The sequence below is a fragment of the Mus musculus genome, chromosome 7, assembly GCF_000001635.26.
Source record: "Mus musculus strain C57BL/6J chromosome 7, GRCm38.p6 C57BL/6J".
NCBI lineage: Eukaryota > Metazoa > Chordata > Mammalia > Rodentia > Muridae > Mus > Mus musculus.
Window position 1 is genome coordinate 87,239,403 of NC_000073.6, and position 22,046 is coordinate 87,261,448.

At 37.0% G+C, this 22,046-nt stretch overlaps 1 protein-coding gene and 1 pseudogene across 8 annotated transcripts in view; one reads left to right on the plus strand and one right to left on the minus strand.

Moving 5' to 3' along the window:
- Positions 2,603–3,511, minus strand: Gm6230 (predicted gene 6230; annotated as a pseudogene).
- Nox4 (NADPH oxidase 4) overlaps positions 5,028–22,046 on the plus strand; it is a 154,281-nt gene continuing 137,262 nt past the window's right edge. For 4 of the 8 annotated variants that reach the window (XM_006508012.2, XM_017322347.2, XM_011241854.3 and 1 more), the window contains exons 1-2: positions 5,028–7,500; positions 8,086–8,181. In XM_006508012.2, coding sequence (XP_006508075.1) covers positions 7,444–7,500; positions 8,086–8,181 — 153 coding nt within the window. In that variant the 5' untranslated portion in view covers positions 5,028–7,443. The other 4 variants (NM_015760.5, NM_001285833.1, NM_001285835.1 and 1 more) reach the window with 2 other exon arrangements.

Genomic DNA, 22,046 nt, shown 5'->3' on the forward strand with positions numbered 1-22,046 from the left:
GCAAGCTGGGGATAGAAGAAAGGTACATGTTTGAACTGTCGGTGCCAAATGAAATTATCATTGTTTTTGTTGTATTGAAGTTCAGAGGGAAAAATGAGGGAATTAAGACAGTAGTTAAAGCTTATGTTAGTCATAATCAGAAAGTCTTTCAAACATATGGAATTACCTGAGAACCTTTTTTTATTTTGAGACAGGGTTTCTCTGTATAGACCTGGCTGTCCTGGAACTCACTTTGTAGACCAGGCTAGCCTTGAACTCAGAAATCCGACTGCCTCTGCCTCCTGAGTGCTGGGATTAAAGGCGTGCGCCACCACGCCCGGTATGGCCACCATTCTTTTTTTTTTTTTTTTTTTTGTCTTTCTTTTTTTTTTTTTTAATTAGGTATTTTCCTCATTTACATTTTCAATGCTATCCCAAAGGTCCCCCATACCCACCCCCCCAATCCCCTACCCACCCACTCCCCCTTTTTGGCCCTGGCGTTCCCCTGTACTGGGGCATATAAAGTTTGCAAGTCCAATGGGCCTCTCTTTGCAGTGATGGCCGACTAGGCCATCTTTTGATACATATGCAGCTAAAGACAAGAGTTCCCGGGTACTGGTTAGTTCATATTGTTGTTCCACCTATAGGGTTGCAGTTCTCTTTAGCTCCTTGGGTAATTTCTCTAGCCACCATTCTTAAGATCTAGTGAAACATACTTGGACATTACTTTAAAATGACAGGTTCTGGGATCTTCCTGCCTCAGCCTCTAAACTACTAAGAAACTATCAAGTATCTGGGAAATTTCTGATTTTTATGTTTCTAAAAATCTTATCTTTTACCATGAGCTATAATAATTTTGCTTCATAGTTTCATGATATTTTTAAGAAAGTGACACTTAGGATGTATATTGATACTAGATAATCTAATCTCATCTTGTTAATATTTCAAAGTTGTCTAAGTGTGTAGAATTGTGAATTTGATACTATGATTGTTTTTGCCTTTTCAGAAAATTTCTTTTTAGAAAATTAAAGAAAAAAAATTCCAAAAGCATTCAGGAATTATTGCCAATAGATGTGCTTAAGAAACACCATACACCAAAAGGGACAAATATATCATAAACAATATGCCCAGCTGTCTTCTGAGAATATGCATTTTTTACTATGAAGGCCAGCTGGTACTTCTTTATCCATCTGGGATGATGGTGGAGGCTGTGAATCACAGTATTATTTGTGGTCTAAAGCAATAGATCTCAGAGCACATGGAAGTCCTGGCTCAAATAATAATGACATGATATAGACGATGCAGCAAGAAGATGTACCTCTGGGACTCTACCACTAAGTATCGTGGCATCATGGGCAATTTGCTTATTGTCCATGTGTCTCAGTTTACTTATATGTAGAATGAATATAGGGAATGTTCCCTCCCATTCTATGAAAGATATTTGGGGATGAGATGATAAAAGCTCAGAAGACTATTCTGAAATGACAGAAATAATTTGGTAGATGATATGTTTGTTAGATTTAAAAAGTTTCTCTAATTAGAGAAACCTTTGGTTTGTCTGTGCTGGTATTTATTCACTTGATTATTTTGTAACAACTTACTGGATATATTAAGACATAAATGTGGATATATTTTAATATACAAATTGATATTTAGATCTGAGTATATGTTTTGAAACAATATCCTTTAAAAAATTATACTAGCCTATGATTTTAGAAGTTTGGACAAGTATTTTGTAAAAGGCAATTCAAAACAAAAGTGTATTATTCGGTTTTAGTCAAGAAATTATGATTGGATAATTTCTTTTCCTGGAATTCTTAACTTGCCTTCATGTTGTAGGACTTGTTTTTCAGCATAGCATCTGGTCCTCTAGGGCATGAGAACTTCTCCAACATCTCTGATTCCATCAGGAGCTGCCCAAGCCATGTGAGTGCACAGAAGACATTCCTGAGAGATTTAGTCATATGGTGGTCTGCACTTGTTTTTGTATAGAAATGACAGTGAGTCACTGTCTGGAATGTGTCCCCACTCTTCAAATGGGAAGCCTCTAGGGCACTTTTCACTGGTTTTCTGATGGGCTTTCTTTCTTGCCAAGGGCTCTGGGGTTAAGGTAAAGTTTCCTACACCTTTATCCTGTAAGTAGTTCAAAGGTTGGGGATTTTCTGTCAGTTAAACTATACCTAGGATGGTCTTTTCCATGTTCCCTCTTTTTTTGTTTCTTGAAAAAAAATCTATCTTTTGAGTCTAAATACTGTTGTGTCTTGGCAATAAGACCTTTGTTAGCAAAAAAAACAGTAAAGTGCGTGTTCTTGCCTGCTGTCAATCATATTTCTAATATTTAATTTATTGGGTCTTAAAAGAAAGGCTATTTAGAAGCACTACACTTTTATCCCTTAAAGTGGATTTCTTCAAATCTGAAAATCTAAGGCTGACGATTTTAGTCCAAAAGGATAAAAACAAAAGAAATAAAAAAGAGAAAATTAACATCAATTAATTTAAGTGCAATGTGAACTAAGTAACGGTCATCTTTGAAAGAGCTGATATCAATCCTTAGAGATTGTAAATATTACTTACAAAATGCTTTTGTAGGTATGATTAAAGTACAGATGTTTGTTCGATTGTTTAGTTTCATCATGTGGTTTAATCTATCACATTGCCTAGGACGGCTTGTAGTAGCAAGAGTACAAATACTTTCCAGCATGTCTCTTAGAGACCATTTCACCCACTGCTCTGTTTGGCTTCTAGCTCTTGTCTCTCTCTTCAACAGTGGTGAGTCAGATTCCTTTTCCTTGGGGAAGAGAGATCCATGATTTGTTGCTGTTGCTAATAACAACAATTTTGGAAAGCCAAGTGGTAAAACTGTTCCTATTGGCATCTTTCACATGAACCACACCAAACACCCGAGATGCCTGTCTCTGTTAATGATCATACCATTAATTCCCAAGTTACCACCTCCAGTCATCATACACAGATTCCCAGTTGATGAAGTCTGTTATTTTCCCAGTCTCCAAACCAATCTGAATGGTGTCATTCCCCTTCATGAGGTTATAAGGATAGCAAATTGTATGGGAATGATGGATTACTTGATATGGGATTCCTTTTGTGCCTACAAAGATCTTTCTCCCTTTCCAAAACTTGTACTTGGCCTCCTCAGGTGTAATATGATGTCCAGCAAAGAGGCCCTTGGTGTCATAGATCAGACAGAAGTTCTTTCCACTCCTGTCAATGCTAGTGACATCCATAAACCCAGCATAATAGGTGATATTGGTCCTGACTTTGCCATCAATCTTAATTAAGTACTGCATGCAAGTCTATTTTTTACTTCATCCCCAATCAGGGCATACATTTATGTATGTTCCTTAGGAAAATTATCAGAGGCAGTAATTCTGTCAGCTTGTGATAACCATTGGACAAACAAGAACTAAGCACACCAGTCAATTTCTCGAGCATCCAATGTTTTGGAGCTGCTACACTCTTCATATGTTTCTTGGAACCATGAGCCATGGCTGTGCTAGGAATGGGAAAGAAACTCCTAAATTAAGGATCATGACATGACTTGAGTCCTATCTACAATCACAGTGTGTCTTTAAAAGACAAAAAATAATGGCATTTGAAAGAATGGAGAGTAAATGACCATCGTGGCACAGACTAGGTACAAACCAGTCAAAGACTAATTTTAGCTAACAGAAGCTGGAATGATAAGGAGCAGATCATCTCTTGACACCTCAGTTGAGGGTCCTGTCACCATCCTGTTTTTTGACTGGGTAATACTGACTTCAGGCCTCTGATCTTCAGAAGTGTTAGGAAACATATTCTGATTGTTTAAAATGGAGTGTTCGGCAATGACTCATAATGGCAGCAAGAAATAAATTCAAGTGTCCACTCAGCATAGATACTTCTTTTAACTAGTAAGATAGGTGACAACCACCTGGAGGTACATTTTCCTATCCATCCTTATGTGACTATTGTTTACTATGATGAACAAAAACTTTTCATACTTTACTAGAAAGTTAAACTTGAGGACATGTAGTTTAAGAAAGACATAGACAAACATATGATATATCATGAATTATGCATTCATTGGATTGAATGATTTATTGAATAAACATTTTTTAAGTCAATTGACTATGTTAAGATTTGTGCAAAGATCTGTATTAGAACTAAACAAGACAGGGTGTTTATTTTTACAAAGCCTAGTTTATTAGAAATAAACACATGCAGGAATAAAACTAATTGTGTGGAAAATGCAATAATTATCTTGCAAACAGGGATTGTTTAATCCCAAAGTTAACACATCTAGATGAATCTATGTGTTTGTGGAGAGAGTACTGTTTAGTGAATGCTTCCTGCCTCTCTGCTTAGACAGAAAGGAGTATAGTATGGATGGATAAATAAACTTAACAAATATTCCCCATGTATTCCCCATTGAGAATATTGGACCATGGCTTCAGTGTTTATTAAGGAGGATATAATAAATCAAGAACATTTTCAAAGCCCGGTGTGCTGGGATACACATGTAATCTCAACATTCAGGAGGCTGAGACAGGAAGACTGCAGAAAATTACAGGCCTGCAAGAGCCACATTGTAAGACCATATTTCAAAAGCCAATGCAAACAATGAAACAAATAAAACATAAAGCATGTGTGAATGTGTGTGTGTGTGTATATATATGTATATATATATGTATATGTACATATATATACACAACATATATATATATACACATATATACATATATATGTATATATATATATATATATATATATGTATATGTACATATATATACACAACATATATATATATACACATATATACATATATACATATATATGTATATATATATATATATATATATATATATATATACATATATACGTATATATGCATAATGTTTGTGTATGTGTGTGTGTGTGTGGTTTTGCATGTCTGTGAAGGCTCGAGGTTGCTTTCTTGATTGTTCTCTACCACATTTATTTTCTAAGTCAAACTGTATTCAACTTCATTAATTACACTTTTCATAAATGATTATGGTGGTTTTCAGACATGGGCAGACAATCATTAACAGTGTTTAAGCATTTTCAAACTCCCTTTTTAGATGAACTACCAAAGTCAGAAAGATACTATAAAAATCCAATGGAGTCTATATTTGATGCTTTGAACAGGATACATTCACACATTTAAGTTTAGCCTGTTGTTTGGCAACTTTCTACAAGCTACCCTTGAATTTTAGTGAATGAGTTCAGGTAGAAGAATTATTAATCTGAAAAAAAAATAGACTTTTAGAAAAAGAGCAGTAGGTTTTGAGGAACTTTAGCCATTTTGCTGCAAAATTCAGTCACCTACCACACCAGCAAAAACAATTTTAGCATTCCCTGCAGCCTCTCTTTTTGGACATGGCTTTGGAAACAAAGGTTAAGCACCACAAAGCATTTTGTATGAAAGGTGGCCAAATATGTCAGAATCAGAGAATCCCTCCTGGGCGGCAAGATGAACCTTTCAAATCAAGAATAAGGTGTTTCCTCCTACATCAATCCAGGTTGGTAGACACTTTGTCAGTAACACACTGGGAGGAGGGGCATCCTGAAAACAATGAAGTGTTGTACTAACAACATAGCTCAAAACAAATACACAAAATAAAGTTTTGCATTTTCATAAAACTTGATAGCAATAGTATTTCAAATTCTACACAGTTACCAAAAACTCAAAATAGTTTCCTGGACATCTCCAGCCACTCAGCTTTCAGTGCTGTTCAGGGTCTTTGCAGGCTCAGGCTCCAGGATAGGAGGAGCAAGTTCAGCAGATAACTTCTCAGATGCAAATCTCCTGCATCCCAACTTGGAGTTTTGTCTCCTGTAACATTCCCTGCAGCCTCTCATTTGGGGCATGGGTCTGGATGCAAAGGTGAAGTGTTGAGTTTGAGGATGCAGTAGCCTCTGGCTTTGGATAGTCTCCTTTCTTTAGTGGTGACACACCTGGGGGGTTTTCATATGTCACTTCTTTGGTTCTTTAGGTATAAAGAAGTATACTTAGGTGTGAATAAGTTATATTAACTGGCAATGAAGTCTTAGTATTACTTACACATTATATGGTAGACAACTCTGAGAAGTATTCTTGACTCACTCATGCTTGAGACAGGTTACACATTGAAATGAGAGGACACAAAGAAATGTGTGTGGTGGTCAACTAGGACTCGATACAGATTGATTCCAGTTTTTCAATCTGAAGGTTGGAATTGAATGCAGTTTCTTAAATTAACTTAGATAAGGACGTTGCATGAAGTACAGCATGATTTATTAAATTTTAGTTCCATTAATTAAACTTTTACTTCAATTGCCAGTGTGATAAAATGTTTTTTCATTTTACAAGAAAAATCTTGGATGACATGAAATTAGATTAAGCACATCAAATGCCTTTTCTTTCTTTCTTTCTTTCTTTCTTTCTTTCTTTTTCTTCTTTTTTTTTTTTTTACCTATTACGTATGTTAGTTAATAAAGTCACTGAACACCGATTATGATACAGACATTATTTCATATGATTAACTGTTTAACTAATTAACTATGCCCATTGCACACTCCTCACCTTCCATAGACTTCTGGTACAAGTTTAAGAGGGTTTCTTTTTAATGAGTTGACTTTGCAATTAGCAGTATAAAGTGCACATTCCTAGAGGGAATCTGAGCTTCCTAAAAACTCCTGAAAATAACGTCAGCGTTAACTCTTTGCCTGCCTGGTTTGTTTTCAGCAAGATACAGAAAGTTTTATCTCAAGACAGGGATAGGTGGGGCAGCTGATAGAGAAGTGGGAAGAAAGGAAGACTTGGGCTTCTGACTGTGAGATGGTACTTCTTTGTAGACACAGGACTGGCTGGATAGGGAAGGCTAATACACAAAAGGCTACTTCCGGCTCAAATTTCTTTACCAAGTTTCTTTCAGCCGAACTTTTCTTTTTTTTGTTCTTTTTTTCTTTTCTTTCTGTCATTTTGGCGGCGTGGTGGTGGGTGGGTGGGTGGGTGGGTGGTGCTGGTGGCGGTGGTGGTGCACAACCATTCTAGGAAGTAGGGTGTATGCGCCCCGGGATGCAAAGAACGTCCCCAAGCTTCCGATTCCCATTCTCGCATCTGGGGCATGTCTGCAGCTGGACAGGCCCGGCTGGAGGCTGCAGGGGACGCCTCCACCTTCCCACCCGGGACGTCCTGAACCGCCGCCACAACAACAGGCTCGCGCGAGACAAAGGGGCTGGCGCAGGGCGGCGCGCGGGGCCAGGGGGCGTGGGGAGGCAAGGGAGCAGCGCGGTGGGAGCCGGGTGGAGACCTCCAGCCAGGCCTCCAGACTCAGTACAGCCTTTGACCCTCGCCCCCACGCCGCTCCCCTGCAGGCGGCGCCCCTGGATCTGCTGCCCCGGCCACTGATCGCTCCTTTCGGTCCTGAGCACCGAGCAGGGCGCAGCACTCCCCGCGCCGGCGGCATGGCGGTGTCCTGGAGGAGCTGGCTGGCCAACGAAGGGGTTAAACACCTCTGCCTGGTAGGATGGAGGGCCAAGCTGGCCTGACAGACAGTCTATCTATGCTGCAGCCAGTTTGATTCATTCTCAGAATGTGTACTGGTGGGATGAGAGAATTGGAAGTTTGGGGGTTTAGTTTTCTGACTTTCTCACCTAACCATGACTTTATGCATTCCTGGAAATACTTCCTGCTCAATGCAAGGGAGCTTTAGTACAGATTGATGAGGAGCCAATGCAGAGGAAAGGGGAGCTAAGGGAGCTTTTAAAACACTCATTTCCTATGCTCTTCCAATTGCTTCCCTATATTGGGCATCCCATGCGCCATGATAATGATACTACTTTCTTACTCTCAGTTTGCAATAGAGTTGGGGAAGTAAGGTGTAGCTGATTAAGTGATCTATTAGCCACCAACCTTTATTTCAGTGCAGGGTCTGGGTAAGGCCAAGTGAGGTGTCCTCAGAGCAGCTTTTCCACTTACTGACTGAGCATGCTTTCTGCTTTCTGAAATTGCATGTACCCAGGTGAGTCTTGTGTGTGGCTTCTATCAGATGATTATTTTTCTTTTTTTTTTAACTTTGTTTTTTTCTTTCTCTTTGACTGGTCTAGCTCATTTGGCTGTCCCTAAACGTTCTACTTTTCTGGAAAACCTTCCTGCTGTACAACCAAGGGCCAGAATACTACTACATTCACCAAATGTTGGGCGTAAGTGAATCTGGGATGACCTGGTAGAGTGGGTTTAAGGCAACAAACTACTACAGGATTTTGTCAGTACACCCATTTCTCATAGTAATATTTGCTGTCAACTTAAAAAACATGTGTTTCTTTGAGCAGTCAAGCTTCTTGAGTTTGGCCCTTTAAGGAGCAAGGGTAGTAGTATCTGTTAAATTGAGGTAAATGAACCTGTCAGACCAGGCTATCAGAGTCTGAGGGAAGTTGCTGGCTTCTGCTTCTTCTTCTTCTTCTTCTTCTTCTTCTTCTTCTTCTTCTTCTTCTTCTTCTTCTTCTTCTTCTTCTTCTTCTTCTTCTTCTTCTTCTTCTTCTTCTTCTTCTCCTTTTTTTCCCCCCCAAGCTGCACCAGTGAGCAAGCCCTGAAGAGTTTGCTTCTCTCAGAGGACCAGCTGATGACAGACTGTTAGTCTAGACTTATCAAGGCTCTCTGCCTTCCCACAAGTCTGTCCAGAGGATGTCAGCACTGGTTTTCTTTTACTGACAGTTCTCACAAAGTGAGCTGTTATTTATTTCTAAGTAGCCTTGGCTGGTTGCCATAGGTTATTGGCCGGGTCTGGTTCTGGTCTGAGGACAGAATCAAACAAACTCTGTCCTGGTTTATTTCATGTTGATATTTCTCTTTGTTCTGTTTCTCATCTCATCTTCTAATTCTATCTCTACCTTACTAGATCCTATAAATGGCAGGGTCCTCCAGGATATCTTACTTTGTACCAGGAGACTGAATTCTCCTAAGCAACCACACAAAGTATAAAAGGTGTTATACAATTGTAGATTTATCATCACTGGAGAGGAAAACATATTCTAAAGAGGACACTTATTGCTTTTTTTTCATAAAATTGTAACTATTTAAAATCACTTCAGTTGAATTCAGTGCAACTAGCTTCACTTTCATGATTGGAGGACATAGGTTTATCTTTTAATCTTAGTTCTCTGTGTAGTGATTAGGACATATCAAGTCTGCAGTAAGTTGCAGCTGAATTAATTGATATTTTTGAAACAGATTACTGTATTAAAGCTCTTGATTGTGACATCTTCTTAACATTTAACACCACTAGCTTTAACTATTGGGGTCAGAAACATTGTTTCAGAAAAGAAAAAAGAGACCCCCTCCCTTATTGAAGATTCTGAAATTAATATGCTTGTCCTTTCTCATCTATCTAAATTTGGTCTATTTATCTAGAACTGTTCTTTACATTGCTTTCTAAATAGTCCCAGAGAATAAAGTATTTACTATTTTTCAAGTGCCTTACACTCTGATGCAAAACAGCAACCAAAACCCACAAGCAAACAAACCAATCAAATAATTGTAGGTTAATAAACACATTAAGAAGAATTTCTCTGATGAGTTACCAAGGACGCCTAGCTTTTCATTCTCTTTCTTGAAAACTCACTACTCAAAGTGAATTAATAAGTGAGAAGTTTTTAAATATGAGGTTTATTTTACTTAATGCATAACACACTCGGTGAACAACTTGTAAGAAATCACGTGAGAATTACCCTGGCAGAGTTTGTTCTGGATCAGGGTGCTTATGTTACTATCCAAATCTAAGAATTATAAAAGCCATAACTCAACTTTGGAGTTTTACTCTTAAAATAATAGAAACGTTTCCTTTCTAAAGGGAGCTAAGCTAATTTTGCTTGACTCCAACAGGGTGGGTTTCATGTACTTGGATGCTGTGTAATTTGTTGTTGACAAATCAGCTAAGATTAAGCTCGTGTGTACTTGCCCGTACATACAGGAACAGATATAGTCAAACCCATTTTAAAGACACTTCAAAATATGCTCCATGTTTCTACTGTTATTCTACGTTAGTGCTTTTGCTCAAGTGATGTTATAGAACAGAGATGTCTAAGAACTGTGCATTCATGACAGGGATTGGCCACGTGAATGAAAAGCTCAGATGGGTGATGAGGAAAAAGAAGTGCAGCAAGCAGACTGATGAAACTCATGACTAGTGACAGCAGGTGGACCAACATTTTCACCAGACTCCTTGTAAAAAGGAGTGACCTTTCTTGTCACGCGTTGCTTTCTGAATATTGCTTGTTATGAGTTCTGTAGTATTAATTTACCTAAGCTATTTTCAATAGATATTTCAACTTACATATTGGTGTTTAATGAACGAGGCCTTCCATCCATACCTTTACTATTGACTTTGTAAGGGAGGATTTAATGTGTTTCTGTTGATAGTCATCCTCGGCTTACCTTTCTAGTCTTATAATGATTGTGGTATGGTTTCACAAGGAATGAATTTACACTTTGTTGCATGACAAATACAGCACAATGATGAGATATAACTAATTCTAAAATATACATTTGGGTCTCCACATTTTATACCTTTTGCATATCACTTGTTTAATAACTTTAAAGCTGTACAGGTGAAAGAGTTCCACCATGACAGTACTGTAGAAATGATGAGGGATACCCAGGTATTGTGATGTTTTAAGTCACTTTCTGGTAATCTTTAGATTAAAAAAATGGTGGTAGTCCTAGAAATCAATTTACTTTACTATAAAACACAAATGGAAGGTGGAAGTTGAAACTTGCCCCATCACAAGCATCAAGTCGAAAGTGGGGAATGGCCACAAGCTCCTATAACCTCATTGCTGTGGCAGAGACAGCAGGACCACTGGGGCTTGTTGGTGTTAGCCTAGCTCTAGGTCAGTGAGAGACCCTGTCTCATGGGAGTGAGAGTAATAGAGCCAGACACTCGGTGTCTTCTGGTATCTACATCAATGCATGAGCTCATGTACCCAAACACAATGGTGTGTATATACCACACTCACTCAGGCATATATGCATACACACCTATAACAAAAAGGGGAAAAAGGCACGAAAGGAAATAGTAAATTTGTTCTGCAAACATTTTGATAATGCCATTAAGTGCTCTGATTGCTGTCATTTATGTATGAAATATAACCCAGTTGTCTAGTTTCATAAGCTGAAAGGAACCACTGAATATGTCTTATTCACAGAAAGATGTAGCTCTCTGGAGGCATTACTTATTAGTCATTGTTTGAAATCCCTACTTTTATATTGAAGCCAATTATCTATGAAAGTTCATTTATTCTGATAGTATGTCAGGCACTTGAGAAATGTTTGTTTCAGCTAGGAAGCTATTCTATTTGCCTTATGGAGGAGGAAATATAGAGTAGTAACGCGGTGGGGCTTGCTCAAATGTCTTTGGTGGTGGCAGGGTCAATGTTACAGTGTTTTCTGGCCTCTCAGCTCTTCCCTCATTACCTATTTTTCTAAAACTCTATACTGGCTAATCTTAGGTACATATCCAATTGGTTAATATCCTCCTCATCAGTGTTCCTCAATAAAAATATGATACAAGACAAAGTAAAAAAAGCTGCAGGAATTAATTAAAAAATACCTTTAACCAAACAAATGCAAAGTGCCATTCTTTGGATATGTAGCCATGATTAAAAATACCAAAGTGATATTTGACAGTTTATCATACAAACTATTTGTAATACAGTATGCTACACTCATTTACATTATAATATTCTGTTCACTCAGTAAAATGTTATTAGAAATAGTAAACTAGTATTTAGATTTTACAAAGCTTACAGCTATGAAGCTGATTCATATACCTAAATGCTCTACACATACATGAAGATTGTCTAATTACACAAATGAGTATCAGCTTTTAAATTTAAATTTAGGAGTCAGGTGACATCTGTCTGGATTTCTTATGGTCTCAGCTACTTAAGAAACTGTATCAGGTGGATTGCCTAAACTCTAGCAGCATGATAGTAGGGCCCTGCTTCAACAACAACAACAAAAACAACAACAACAACAAAAATTAATTAATTAATAAGCATAAAAAACAAAACTTCAATCTCTTGGTGATCCTAGGCACAGTTTATCCTTCAGGTTACCAGGTATACTAAGTGAATTGTTTGGGGTATTTCAAGTAAATGCCATGGTGGTAGAATATTCTTGCCTTGATATACAGGTAACCTTACCATTCTGCTTTAAAAAAAAAACAGCTGGTCAACCAATTAGCTCAGTTATATATGCCTGGGGACCAATGAAATGGTTCATCAGGAAAGGAGGTAAAGGTACATGCTACCACACCCTTAAATCTACACACACACACAGAAAGAGAGAGAGAGAGAGAGAGAGAGAGAGAGAGAGAGAGAGAGAGAGAGAGAGAAGAGGGTAAAGAAAAAGAAAGAAAAACATATCTAAATTTTGGTGGCTTTCTAGTTCCTTTTCTCTGGACATTGAATGCAAGATGTGGGATGTAATTATTTAACTGGACCATAAAGCAAACAAACAAACAAACAAACAAACCAATCAGAAAATCAAACAAAAACAAATCAGAACAAGAAACATCAGAGTTCTGCGTCAGTATCTGAACTTGTTGATGGGGGCTCATTAGAATTTTGGGAACACTAATTTTCAACACTAGAGGGTTTGTTTTTATTGCCAGATGGTTTTTCTTAGAAGAAATTTAAAGGTTGATAAACTTTTGACAACAGAGAAAATTAGATCTGAAGCATTGGAAGATTTAGGAAGAGGTGAGATTAATTTGTTTTGATAGCATTCTTATGATTATTAGTCACTGCATGGGTCTGATACAGACAGAGGCATCATGGTCACGGCTGGTTTATGCTCAAGTTAATGTGCTAATCAGATCTTGCGCTCCTCAGGAGATGTTTAATTGTGACACGAGGTGCAGTTTGGAATCTTAACATGGGTGGAGAGAAAACAAAGTGTAAGCGAAAACCAAGATAAACATCCAAACAAGCTAATAAGTAAAATCCCCATTATCCACCTCCCACTGGAACTCTTAAAATAAAGGATTCTATGGACTATTTAAGATGAAACCTGTTTCCATTTATTTTAAGGAAGGTGAAGTGTGGTTACTCATTTTTCCACATTAATGATTACCAATGTCTGTGAGCCACTCTGAGAAAATTAGTTTTCTATTTTTTTATGGATATTAAGTCATTGTTTGCAGTGTTAGATTTCCCGAACACAACACAATTTCTCTCCAATACCTCTCTCTCTCTCTGCTGTCTGTCTGTCTGTCTGTCTATCTATCTATCTATCTATCTATCTATCTATCTATCTATCTATCGATCTCTTAAAGGTCAAAACATGCTAGACACGTATCTCCATGGTATGGTCCTTGTCTAATACACAAGATGCTCTTTCCATCTCCTGTAAAACATGCTATTTAATTGGTATAAATATTTGAGTGTGGGCCAAGCATATATCTGTTAGTAATAGATCAAGTTGTCATGACTTTCTACTTTCTTTTCTCTACAAAGTAATTTTTATATAAAGTGTTTATTTTTTCTGTAATTGTTCCCTTGGTGCCAAGATGGCAACTTACGTTTTTATCCTTTTCTCCCATAAATATATATATTTTAAATGTCCTGCAGTGATGATGTTTTTCTATTCCTTTGGAAAGTCTTAACTAAGATTTTCATTTTGTTTGAAAAAAGCTGTGAGTGCTCTGACTCTTTTTAAGTTTGTAGAGTTATATAAGCATGGCATTTCTAAAGACCACCTTCTGATTCCTAGGGCTATAACATAGCGTTTTCGGAAGCAGCTATCAGCCTTCTCCCCATGGTGTCTGAGGTATCCAGATGAATAGCCCTGGGATTTCAAGTCATTTTTAGTTCACAGCTTTGATTCTGCTGAGGAAGAATATACATTCTTTGAATTTCAAAGAAGGCTTAATAATTAACTTTTCCTTTTTATTGCACAAAATATAAAAGTCAGTGTCTAGACTTAGCCACGCATGGATTGAGCTTTCAATTCAGAGATATTTTCAGGCAAGTGTTTTTGTTGATGTTGAAATGTGAAATCCAGGTTATTGACAATTGAGTTTATATAATGTAGTTCTATATTATATTACATTAAAACCAATCACATATTCTGTATCTGCTTATGCTAGATAGGAAGGCATACATTTTTAGGGTTGGGAATTTTGATTTTGTTGTTGTTGTTGTTGTTGTTGTTTGTTGTTGTTGTTGTTGTGAGACTCGATGGCTTCAGACAGAGTCACTGTGTAGCACAGACAGGCTGACTGGCTATGAACAGTTATCCATCCTCTGAGTATAATGATTACAGCTGTGTACCATGGTCCGTTGTGCACTTGCACGCCTTACTGTAGATTTCTTTTCTTTTCTTTCTTTTTTTTTAATTTCTAAAAGAGAAAATTAATGTTGAAGTGGTTTGTTTACTATTGGCCGTTCAATCAATGCCCTGATCACAATTTACTCTATTTATTCTCAGGGCAGTCTTAGCCCCCTGTAATGAATAACTCTTTATTAATTGGACTGTTGAGATGGCAAAGCAGGTAATAGTGTTTGCTATACAAACCCGGTGACTTGAATTAGAGCCCTGGAACACGTGCAAAAGTTGAATCTCTGATCTCCAGTTTCATGCTGTGGCACATACCATTCTCCTTCATCACACATCACACACAAAGACAAACACACACACATGCATACACACACACACACTTACACACACATTCACACACATACATAAAATATTGATAGGCAAATTCAAAGAGGAAGAACACATTAAACTTTACACTGTTATGGATCAGTAGCTTTTGATTTTATATGAAAACCTATGACGATCTAAGACGTTAAGGAAGCTTAGTGACTTACTTTCAAGGTAAAATAGATGTTTAGCACTGTGGTTATTTTTGATTCCTCTTAAACTGCTAACAAAATATGAGGTATTTTACTTAGATTATTTCTAATTCCACATAGCATAAATTTAGGGCTCAACATCCAGCTTCTTTTCTATATATCTACTGTATCATTCCTTTTTATAAATATACAAAGCAGCATTGAATTGTAAGCTGAGATGGATCTTAGCCTTTCATCAAATCTGCTTTCTTCATTTACTATGGAAATCTTATTATCAGTAACATTGCATAATTGAAGAAGTGGCATCTATACCATTCCGACATCATAGCTTTGTAGTGATTAATTAATTTTTTTAAAGATTTTATTTATTTATTATATGTAAGTACACTGCAGCTATCTTCAGATCTCTTTACAGGTGGTTGTGAGCCACCATGTGGTTGCTGGGATTTGAGCTCAGGACCTCTAGAAGAGCAGTCAGTGCTCTTAACTGCTGAGCCATCTCACCAGCCCCTGATTGATTAATTTTTAAACTAAATCATGAATTAGAGATTTTCAGTTTTTTATTTTGAAGCTGAGAAACTGAGTTATAGAAACTCTTTAACTTGCTAGTCATGCTGTCAGACTGAAATCACGTTCCTAACTGCTGAACTTATGTTTTTTTTTTGTTGTTGTTGTTTTATATTTGCTGACAAATATAAACTGACTATATTCTTCTAAAATATTGTTTTGAAATATGTACATATGTGAAATGGCTCAATGAGCTATTTAACATATACATTACATTACTTTATCATTTTTGAGGCCAGAATTGTAGTCTGTCTTAGCCATATTCAAGAATCGGATGGTAAGCTGCTAGTGTCACCATAACATCCAATATCACTTGAACTTCCGAAAATCCTGAATAACTGAACATTTATGTTTTTTGACTCTAACTTTACCTCCTGCCTCTATCCTGGGAGTCACCATTCTATTCTTTGCTGTATGAACGCAGTTTTTCTAGATTCTGCAGATCAGTGAGATCATGTGGTGTTTGTCTTTCTGTGTCTGACTTGTTTCATGGAGTAGACTAGTCTCCAGGCTCACCCATTGTTCTTTCAAGTGAAAGGGTGTGCTATGTGCTATTTATCTTATTTAAACACAGACTTTTGTTCCATTTTGTATGTTCAATGTTTTATTTATCTCTTCATCTACTGACAGAAGTTGTCTTCCGTGTTTTTGTGCTCATGTGCCTACATGCACACCAGTATCAGGGTGGACCGTATGGAGCTGCCATTTTTATGAGTCAGTAACCATCAAATGTCAGCCATTTTGTACAGTTCAACCTGTAACAAGTGTTGCCATTTATTGATCACACACAATGTTTCAGGTATAGTTCTTGGCTCATTTGTTCTTTAAATTTATTTAATCCTTATATTTAATTGAAATTTATACTTTACATCAATCAAACTTTTTAAATTCCGAACAATAATTGAAAATAGAAATTTACAACATAATAAACTTTGGCAAACTTAGGTTCACAGTGGTTAGATAAATTCTACAGATTGTGCTACAACATGTAATTCTCATATATATATATATATATACATACATACATATAATATTTATACAATATATATTTATATATTACAGGTATAATATAAAATATAAACAGATACGATTATACATTTTTAATTATATAATTATCTAATAAGTTATATAATATACAATATATATTACATATTATATAATATATGGTAAAGTAGGAAAGGCAATTTTTAGGATTTTTTTTCTTGCCATCTTATGCATACATCTCAGCGATAAAACCCATGCTACCAGGTTTGGCAATGATTGTCTATATATGCTGAACTCTCTTGCAGGCCTACATTCTTTGTTCTTAGCTGAGGTTCATACACATCCTCTCACAATGGTCCTGAATAGGATTGTTTGGATGTGTGTTTATGTTTGTTATTATACATTTACATTTGTCAATAGGTGCTTGACCAAAAGCAAAGACAAGAATATTATATTATGAAAAAATTTAGATTTTTTTTTATCTTATTTTTGGATGTGTAATTTGCCTCTCTGTACGTCTTTGTATCATCACGTGTCTGGTTTCTTCAAAAGTCAGAAGAAACCATTGAATTCCCTTGGACTGGAGTATTAGAAGGTTGCAAACCACCAGGTAGTTGTGAGGAAGCAAATCTGGGTCCATTGGAAGAGCAGCAAGTATTCTTAAACAAAGAGCCACCTCTCCAGCCTTCCCTGCTACTATTATTTTGAATAATGTTATTATATGACTCTCATATAACTTTCTTCATGTTCTTAAAGAAAGTGAAATCAATGAACACTTTATGAGCAGTGGTATCAGTATATTATTTTGATATCTTAAATGTCACCAAATCTGACTTCAGAGAACTGACTTTGTGAATTCTCAGGGTCTATTTTTGTTTTGAATTCAGCAGAGGCCAGTAATAGTACTAGTGGTTGTGAATATAGTAGACATTTACTCCAAAGATGCTTTCCTTTGAGAATTAGTCAGCCTGGGAAAATGTGAGGGAGGCTAGTAGTCCTGTGATATGTCACAAAGACCAAAAGAGTTGCTATGGTCTGTTAATGTCATCTGATGGATATACTTAGCACTTTCTTTGTGCAGTCAGAGCAAAGCTGAATGTGGAAAGCCAATCTTCTAACTTATGGTCTGTGTTCCTTCATGTTCATCATGCTAAGCATTGTGTTTGTCATATAAATAATTTTTAAAACTGCAGAACCAAATCTGGAGAGGAAATAACATTGTAATTTCTTATTAAAGAGACCGAAGGTTTTAGGATTTCTTTGCAGATGAGATTGAATCATGGCCCAAACATTGCATTGCCTTTAGGATTTGGATAAACTAATATACTCTGAAATGAGATTTAAGTTCTGAAGATTCAATGAAAAAAAGCAGGTGGAATGCTTAGTATCTGGTACATAAGTTCTTAGAAAATATAGAAAATACTGTTTTTATTGGATTTCCTCTGTTTCTGTTGTTCTGTCTCCCTTTTCATTTATGATTTTATTAATTTGGATATTGCCTCTTGGACCTTTAGTTAGTTTGGCTAAGGGTTTATCTATCTTATTGATTCTTTCAAAGAACCAGCTTTTGGTTTTGGTGATTCTTTGTATTGTTTTCTTTGTTTCTATTTGGTTGATTTCAGCTCTGAGTTTGAGTATACTCAGTAGAAGGCTCTGCCTTCTACTTCTCTTGGATGTGCTTGCTTCTTTTTGTTCTAGAGCTCTCAGGTGTGCTGTTAAGTTGTTAGTGTAAGATCTCTCCAGTTACTTTACCAGGGCACTTAGTGCTATGAACTTTCCTCTTAGCACTGCTTTCATTTTATCCCATAAGTTTGGGTATGATGTGTCAACACTTTTATTAAATTCCAAGATGTCTTTAATTTATTCCAAGAAGTCTTTCTTTATTTCTTCCCTGTTCAAGTTATAGTAAAGAGTCGTTCAGTTTCCATGTGCCTGTGGGCTCTCTGCAGTTTTTGCTGTTCTTGAAGACCAGCCTGAGCAAGGTCACTCGAACCCAAAAGGACATGCATGATATGTACTCACTAATAAGTGGATATTAGCAAACAAACAAACAAACAGACAGACAGACAGACAAAAACCCATACAAAATACCCAAGATACAGTCCACAGAACTCAAATAGCTCAACAAGCTGAAGTGCCCAAGGGAGGACAGCTCAGTCCCACTTGGGAGAGAGAAGAAAGCAATCACAAGTGGGGAGGGAAAGAAGGACCTGGGAGGGAAAGTGGACAGGGTGGGTGGGGGAGTGGGAAGGAGAGAAAAAACTGATCTGGTATTGAGAGAGGGAAAATGACTGAAGCTCTGAAGGCCAGCAGAAAGAATGTAAACAGGCAACCTCAGGAAATAGGAGGTTGGGAGGACATCCCAGAATGCACCAGAGACCTGGGAGGTGAGAGACTCTCAAGACACAAAAGGAGGAACCTTAGATGAAACTCCAAACAGTAGGGAGAGGGAACTTATAGAGCCCACAAGTGTGGGATGAGGTTGCCATTCCACAGTCACATCTGTTCCTGTCTGAAAGAATTAAATGGATGAAAATGGAGGGGAGCCTGAGGAAAAGAAGGTCCAGTGACAGGCCCAAAGTGGGATCCAGCTCAAGGGGAGGTGCCAAGGTATCACCCTATTACTGAGGCTATGGAGAGCTTGCAAAAAGGGATCTATTTAGACTGCCCTTCGAAAGACCCGAGAAGCAGCTGAAAGAGTCAGATGCAGATATTTGTACCCAGCCAATCAACAGAAGCAGCTTACCACAGTTGTTGATTTAGGGAATGCTGAAAGAAGCTGAGGAGATGGGCGATCGTGTAGGAGGACCAGCAGTCTCAATTAATCTGGACCCCCTCGATCTCTCAAACACTGGACCACCAAGCAGACAGCATACACCAGCTGATATGAGGCCCCCAACACACATACAGTAGAGGACTTCCAGGTCTGTGCTCATTCAGAGATGATGCACTTAACCCTTAAGAGACTGGAGGCCCCAAGGAGTTTAGAGGTCAGATGGAGTGGATGATGGGGGCATCCATGTGGAGATGGGGTGTGTTGAGGAGGAGGTGTGGGATGTGGAGCAGACTGAGGGTGGATGAGGTGTAGGGAATTGAATATAGTGGGTAAAAAAATACATTAAAATGAAATAAAATTTAAAAAAGTTTAAGAAAGAAAATAAAATACTGTATGTATTAGTATAGAGTATATCTATTATAGTTACTGTATTTATATATGAAACATTTGGTATTAATAGTGATGCTGTAGATACCATTCAATAGTATTATTGTGAGCTATTCACATTTATGAGTATACATGCTAACTGGAATTCAATGGCATAGAGAAGGGAGGAATTTGCTGAGCATCCAGCACATTACCTGTAGGGAAGATTGGTTTGTCCTTTTTTCCATTATTATAGCACTTACAGGATGCTTAGTAAATAGATATTCAAAGATGATGCTGTATATTAGCTACTTATTTGGAACATTTTAATCTGAGTCATTTGGTTGACCTCTGCTTCTTCCTTGCTTCTTGAGAGAAGAGAAATATATGTTGTTGTTGTCGTCGCTGTCACAAAGTTTGTAGGAACTTTGCTGATTGTTAAGTAGAATTTCTGTTTGTGGAAGAAGACTTTTATCATTACGAAATCATTAAGAATGACTGTTATTAATATTAACTGAATCTTGGGTTTTTAAACAAGAGAAATACTGTCTATTTTATGAGATTGTTCTGATTCTTTAAAAGAAGTTAAAATAAAAGAGAAATCGTCATTGAAGCCTCCTCGTGTGCTTGACATTTGCCTATATTGCTACTATATTTTTTCCACAGTAGCGAATATTCTTCAAGGTAAATCCTATTCATAAGGGGACACTAAGGAATAGAATTTAAAAACGAAACCCATTGTGTTATTTTACCAAGTGTGAAAATGTAATTTCCTTCTTTCCTTTCCTGTATTCTCTTCCTTTACAACCATATATAGTAATTCATATTACTATTTGATATCCAGGAAAACACAAATATGTTCTAGCCATATCCGGGATACACTGAGAATTAAGATATGAAAGTCAAGTGTTTTGGGAACGGAAAATACTACAGATGTGAAAGATGTTTTATCCAGTTTGTGTCTCTCAGCATCCAACAAATTCTAATGTATTGCCATGGTGCTGTGCCATAATTCCCTTGAAGAAACATTTGCAGAAAGACATAAGAGTAGGGGTATCCTTCCTGATTGAAAAAAAAAAAAGTACTTAACTTTCAATGTCAAACACACCTTCCATTTGCAGATGTGACTACTGAAGTGTGATTTAAAATGTCTGTGACATGTCTACATAATAACGCTTGTTTAGTAGCAAGTTACTTGAATAGGAAACATTCAACACCTTAACCCTACTCGCTTTATAGTTTTCTATATATTGAAGTTTGTGCTGTGGTGAATTTTAATAGTGTGCTTGAATATTTTGTATGAAAATAACTTTCTTTCCAGTACTGACAGTGGGAACAATGGAAGACTAGATAGAATGAAAAGAATATGGATTTTGATAAATCTTGTGTGTATGCGTTTTTAGAAATTGGAAAACTGAATTTGTCCAATGCTTACTATCTGCAATAAACTAATTCAACATTGTTTTACATGGTCAAATTTGTTTCTATGAACTTTTAAGTTCTTAATTGTTTGCAGGTGCAGAATATATTAAGGTTATTCGAAGTAACACATAGTAAAGGCAAATAAAATGAGTTATATACTCAGAGTAAAACATTTCATATACCTGAGATTAAAAATATTTTTTAAAATTAAAATTTGCTTAAGAAATAATTTGTGATGATGCCTTTTTTGACCATGTGACTATACTCCCTTTCCCAGTGATAAGGTTTTCAATGTCATGACTTCAAATTACAAACAACCACATTTAATGAAAATTGGAAAGCTCATTTCAGTTGAAGGAAAGAGATGGGCAGTTGCTCAAGCAGGTTCCATTTCTCCCATGCTGTGCTTTTGTGTCTCCTTGTGCACCTGCCACTTCAGTATGCTGTTGCCTATGTGCCTTCTTACCACGCCATCCCTGATTTCAAGCTGAATGATGGTGCCCTAGGGAAAGAGGAGATATGGAAGTAAAAAGGAGGAGTTGTGGGAAAAGATGAGTTAGAATGATGAGGCAGCCCTTTACGTAGTGCTGATATTCTTTGGTCATGTTACTTTATAAGTTACATGGGGATTTTTGAGCTTTGTTAGATATTCTTGATTTGAGAAGTAGGAGCTTCCAATTCCATTTTCAAAGTAGATTGAAGTGAACAAAGCAAAAATATCTTTTCTTTGTTTTTTCTATAGTCCATACTATCTAAGGATAACACTTGGCAAACATCATCAGTGGTCTATATTAGTGGATTTCAACTGATGAGAAATGACTTCTCTTAAATCCCAAGAATCTAGGTTTTCAATAGGAAGGTCTATTGGTGTTTGCTGTTGAGTTGGGAGTTGTCTGTATTCCATTTGTTACATCTTACTCTGCTTTTCTGTAGGGTTGGAGGTGGGCCTTAACTGTAGAACCTTTCACTGAGATATTTTAGTCCTGCATATATTTTCAAGTGTAAGAGATAAAATGAAATTCTTTGAAGAATTTGTGGTCTGGTTGACTAGGTCCACCATTTTAAAAGTTTACTTGAATAAAACTGGAATATTTTA